A 6,215-nucleotide genomic window follows, 5' to 3' on the forward strand; every position below is an offset into this window, starting at 1 on the left:
TTGTTTTTTTAGGTGGTGAATAGATGAAAAAAATGCCGCCTTGAAATTCCCTGGGGGCAGATTCACCATGCTTATCCGGCTAGACCCTTTCACTGAAACTCCAGGAAAAGCCCAGAATTTTAGCTATCATGAAATTGAGAATTCGCCCTTTCATCAGATTTTTCCTAGAAATATGCATGTTCCGTTTTTTTTTTCTCAAAGCAAATTTAGGGTCGCGGTCATGAAAACTGGAGGATCAAGGTCTCACTGAGTTGTCATTGAAAATCTCATTTATGAATCACGAACTCCTGTGAAATTTCAGTGGCGTTCTACCCTGAGAAAATTTTTAGGGAAAATTAAAACAAAATTTTTTAACCGTGCATCATTTATTATTCTAGATTTTTTTATTTCGATGCAAGAAAAGGCACAGAAAGATGCGTCGCGACAAGGGAAGTATTGGGTTCCTCGAGTTCGAACAGTAGTGCACCCTGTGAAGGCACTGAAGTCCACTTGGAAAAAATTTAATGACGGTGAAAATGACGAAATTGGAGTTCTGAATGTGCCTCATTCTTCTTGAAAGAGTGCATGAATGACGTATTGACCTTCCCAGAGCTTCTCCCCCATGATTTTGATGTCCCCATTGGTGCTGGTGTGTACTCTCGAGGTAAGGCGAGGGTGATAAGTATGCGCGTAAACGTGTATTTTACCTACCGCGGTGAAAACGTTTCATTGCGTGCGCCGCGGCGGATAAAATAATCGATTAATTGCCTACCATTTCTAGTCCTACGAGAGGACGAGTTTGACAGGGTCACATCCGCCGAAGATACTCAAGACATCCTGTGGGAAACAAATCCTAATGCTAGAAGGTCGACTCTTCGACGAAGAGCCACGCAACGTCGCCTTTTGGTCACTAATGCCAGAAGAACCAATTCACCTCAGCCTCCTCCGGAAAATCCTCAGAATGGTAAACTTCGTTTTGAATGTATACGAATGCTGGTAACGTGTATTCTATACTTTAATGAAAGATGAGATACTTTATATAATACTGCAAAAAAAGGAATGTATGAATTTCAAATACTATTTGTATACATCTTTGAGACCCGCAGAAGTGTATGTATGCCAGGGTTAATGTGTCTCAATTCAAGACGAAAAGAAATTGAGTGTTTTTCAATACATCTTAAATTCACACATTTTACACAATTTTCAAATGCTTCTATGTTTCTGAAAGCTCTCAACAAAAGGTGTCTGAATTTTAAATTATTGAATGTTCCACTAAATGATTACGTGCTTACACCGACAACAAAATATGTCGGCAAAATAATATCTTCTCATTCCCAAAAAAAATTCTCACTGGTCTTAAGATTAGAAATTATGTTTTTCTTAGAAAATTATATAGATTGAGTTGTATCTCTAGATTTTTTTTCTAACATTGATGACTAAATATCTTGCATAAAGAGCACATTACTTAAAATCAATTGGCTATACTTGGAAGGATAATCAAAGTATTCATGGCATAATAGGAATACAAATTTCTTAACTGCAGATTATAACTGATTAGTGCAAGAAGTCGAAATTCTCATCATAAATTGATTTCTAGCAGTAATGGCCATTACTCAAAATTTGGGTACTTTGTACTTTGTTACCATCTAATCACTAAGTACCTCGATTACTTAGTACTTGGTCCCATCTAAGTTGGTATAGATTACTTGATACTAGGATGCTCAAATAATTTTCAAAAAAACAGGACGTCACAAAATTTACCTTGAGAAAGCCGGATAACCGAAAATTTTTATGAGACCAGTTTCAAGTTATTTAATAGACCTAATTTAGCCATCACTGATTTGTAGAATATAGCTGTGAAAAAAATACATTAATATATTAATAGAGGTATGCTACCCGCTGAAGACTCTCTTGAGATAAGATACACCTATCTCGTTGAACAAATTCTTTCTCTACATCTAAGAAGAAAATTATTCATTGGAGGATTTAACAAACATTGACAAGAAAATATTCACTTGCGTCAAACGAATTCTCTTTGACAAAAGAAGTACATGTTACATTCATAATTTTTTTTCCTTATTCAATGGACGTGCTTGGGTATAGTAAAGAATACATAACAAAATCGAAACAATTTCAGACTTAAACCATTTTGTCCCGTAAATCGCTCGAAAACTTAATTTTTCACATCATGTATCACGTATGTGTAATGAAATCCCTTAAATCGATATGACACGGAAATACCTGGCCGTCAGTCCTTTTAACGATGAACAATCTTGAAGTATTTTTTAATTACAATTTAAAAGGGAAAACTTAATGAAGTAAAAACAGTTCGCTTTGAGGTCTTCTCTTCATTTATTTGCTATGATCTAGGAATACCCTCCTTATCCATACTCTGTTTTTATTTTAGTCTACCAATGGAAACATTGAAATCGTTCAAATTTTTTAGAAACATTAAAAGAAATTACTTCCCTATTAATTTGGAAATAGATTTGGCTTCCAAATTTCTTCCGAAAATAATAGATCTGAATCATATTAACCATCAAGATATATTTGATCCCATATGACCCAATAGTATAAATAAGCTGATCTGATCAAACCTAAATCAATCGATCACATTAAACGATCCCAATGAAATTTGCTTTAGAATAGTGATCAACAAAAAAAAAACCGCAGGCAATTAATTCCTTTTACGTGTTTATATTCTGGTCAATCATTCGGAAGCCCATCATCAAGTAATTGATAGTATAGAAAATATTCAATTATACCTTTTAGAAATATCTTCACTGTTACGCATTGATTATCTTATGCAGACTGCTCCGCCTTTTATTGTAATGATAATCGATAAAATAATATTTTTTTTTTATGTACAGACGAGGAAATTTTCGAGATCCCCGAAGATGATTACAGTCAATTTCTTCGTGAAGAACGACTAGAGGTTGCTCACCACGAGCTCCCAACAGCTGAAGAAAGAGCAGCGATTATGGAAAGAGGGATAATTTGCAAAGGAATATAGGTGGCCAATGTGCGATCTGCCAGAGTGAGGAAGCGACAGTCACATTTATGCCCTGCAAGCACAAGGTGACATGTCAAGCATGTCATCTCCAGTTGAGAGAAAGGAGTGAAGGAAATTTTAATTGCCATGTGTGCCGCACATTGGTGCTCAACTCTGAATAAGAAGGAAATATGCCTTCGAAAGTCCTCAGAGTAAGCTGTCCTAAGGGTTAGTTGGATTGATTTGACTTCATTATTTTTGGTTAAGAAACAAAAACGTTGATATCGCTCCACGCTTGCAACACCCAACTTTTTACATGGTATCTTTTGACTCAGCGGATTATGTCACTCGCTTTTGGTTCATACTATAAACCATCCACGATTACACAATCACCTTCATGCAATTGTATTGAACATTATACTATTTCGTTTCATTCATTTTAGTGAAGATGTTTATAATTGGTTTTCTAATTTTTTTTTTGGACGGATTAAATAGGATAACCATTGTGATATTTTATGAATATCAATGGAATTATCCACTCACGTATGAAATTTTGTAATAGAAAACCCTAAAGAATTCTATAGGTATTTCTATAGACTTTCTGTAGAATTTTCTATACGTTTTTTGCCTTTTCTTTTAACGTGTTCGATAGGAAATTATATAGAAAAATGAATTTCTATTAACTTTTTTTTAATTTATATTTTTCTATTTAATATTCCTTATCGAATATGTCAATAGAAACGGCAAAAAACGTATAGAAAACCTAATAGAAGTTCTCTAGAAATTCCTATAGAATTCTTTACGATTTTCTATTAAAAATTTTCGTACGTGCTGTCTATATTGTGATTTCCTTTAATAAGACGTCAAAAATTGAGTGATATTAATTTTAAAAAATGGACGAAATTTGTTCATCAATTGAAACTTTTTCAAAAAAGGTTCAAATAATAATTTTTCAAAATGGTCAAAAATAGGGGTTGTAGGATTGTTTTTTTGTAGTCGTTCTGCGATCAACACTTTCTTCCGATTCCAAAATGCAATTACGATGGAATAATTACTATAATCGTAAACCCGCAAAAAAAGAATAGTATTCATTGAACGATGAAATAGAATGTATATGTAGTGGTATTTTTGAAGTCATGTGTGTGTCTGATTTAATGCAATAGCCCATGATGTTTGCGACATGTTGCTATTTCCATTGATGAAGAGATACACATGACTTGAATGATACTCTCGCTTTTTTACTACATACTTTCCATAATCATCGTCATAATAAAATCAAAAAACGTCCGAAAATACTTTTATATTCCTGGTCCCGGGGAAATAAAATATCGCATACCGCAGGGGAGTAAAGTATTTTCTCACTCATGTGATTACCATTCACATTTTGTCTGAAAATAGTTTACTCCCTAGGGGCACAATATAGTATTATCACCGGATGACATAATATACTGTTTTCATGAAAGCACGTAATTGTACTTTAGAATTCTGTTGACGAAAAGTATTTTTTGGCGAGTATGAATTTTATATAATGTATTTGTTTCATATATTTACATCTATACTTATAAGTCTATAGACTCGTTCAAAAGTACTTTGTATTATCTCGAAAATTCAAACTTTTATGATGCTACTCACAGAAAGAATTTTTTGCTCGCGAAACGCGCGAAGCGTGCAAACAAATTCTCTTTTCTTTTAATAATATCATAAAAGTGTTGTACGAGTTGTCGCGGATTCATATTCCGACTCGAAAGCAAGTGCTACAATGTCATGGCTTCTAAACTATTTCCTCACAACTATTGAATGATTTTTCGCACAAAAAGTTCAGTGCTCCGACACGAATACATAATAATCACCTACCACTCTTGTTTGAAAAGAACTGAATTTTAAAAAAATGATGTGATTGATATTCATATAAAAAAGTTACTAAATTATTTTTTAACTTGAATTAATTTATATGAATGCATTTACTAATAAAATATATCTATTTTCGAATTTGCTTCCTATATTTTTTATCACCTTTCCTTTCGAAAGTAATTTAGTGATGAATTTGTGTCGCTTTTTGTCAAGAATGGAAATTGCAAGACGTTAATTATTTCCCACAAATTCATTTACATTGTTAGAACTGAGGAAGGAATATTAAATCGAAAAATGTCAAAAGAAAAAAAAAAGTCAAAATTCATCAGTAATTCATCAGGATCCTTCAGTCTGATTTCATTTTCCTATCGAATTTGTTCTACTCAAATTTTGGAAGGTTATTTTATTTATTTTTTATTTTCTTCACTTCAAAAAAATATAATGAAAAACTTTGAAAATTTGAGTCGAAAACATTCATGCCCAATTTCATGCCATCAACCGAATGGTGACACGAACTCCAAAATATTTGTTTTGAGAATTTAGCAAATTTCAATCGACATTGGTATTGCCCAAATGGGTCCCTTTGATTATTATTATTCACATCCACCTAGAAAATAAATACATCGATGTGAAAGGTATTAGAGGCGGCTATTTCCTTGATGGAAATATTGGGGCAGGTGTTATTTCAGTTGTGAAATTGCGACGAGACGTTAAGTTTCTGATCACCCAGCTGAAGTTTCTATGTGCTTTACGTCCATTTTTAATTCGTCGTGATATTAAAAATATGTTTCATCACAGAGATGATGAAGAACACCTTATTCAAGACGGCAAATATATTTATTGGATTAAAAAAACAACAACGAACGGGGTCAGGTATTGTTCAAAGCTACATGATGTGCTAATAGTGTCATAATATAAGAGTAACTGTTATTGTTCACAGATATTTAGTATGTAAAGAGAATAAATCATGGAAACGATGCCCGGCCACTGCAATACGTACCCCCGAGGGTATTGTTATCGTGAGAAAAGGACATAGGTGTTCAATAAATAAGGAAAAGCACATGGTGTACAATTTTGAAAATGAATTAAAAAGGAAAGTAGCTGCAAGTCACGACGATATAAGGAGAATTTATGATGCAGTCGCTGTAAGGTACTTCTGTCGTCCATTTACAATAACACTACTATACGGCATCACAAAAAAAAGATAAGGTTTTCTAAAAACGAGTATTTTTTCAATTTTATTTTGACTCCATTGGAGCCATTAATGCTTACTCCCTCAACCATTTTCTATGTCCGAATCTTAGATTATCTTCTGAAATTGTTGCCCTATTGATGATGATTGATCGTAAAAACCAAGTAATGTTATTCAATTTTTTAAAAACCAAACAGTGCT

The 6,215-nt window shown here is 33.3% G+C and overlaps 1 protein-coding gene across 1 annotated transcript; it reads left to right on the forward strand.

Moving 5' to 3' along the window:
• The first annotated feature begins 557 nt into the window (after nt 1-557).
• Nucleotides 558-3,117, forward strand: LOC107046623. Its single transcript, XM_015269282.1, has 3 exons — nt 558-643; nt 761-943; nt 2,850-3,117. Exons 1-3 carry the CDS (start codon nt 565-567, stop codon nt 2,990-2,992), a joined length of 405 nt encoding a protein of 134 aa, XP_015124768.1. The 5' UTR covers nt 558-564; the 3' UTR covers nt 2,993-3,117.
• Nucleotides 3,118-6,215: the final 3,098 nt, after the last annotated feature.

Source organism: Diachasma alloeum, unplaced genomic scaffold (genome assembly GCF_001412515.2).
Source record: "Diachasma alloeum isolate Michigan unplaced genomic scaffold, Dall2.0 Dall_scaffold_01605, whole genome shotgun sequence".
Lineage (NCBI taxonomy): Eukaryota > Metazoa > Arthropoda > Insecta > Hymenoptera > Braconidae > Diachasma > Diachasma alloeum.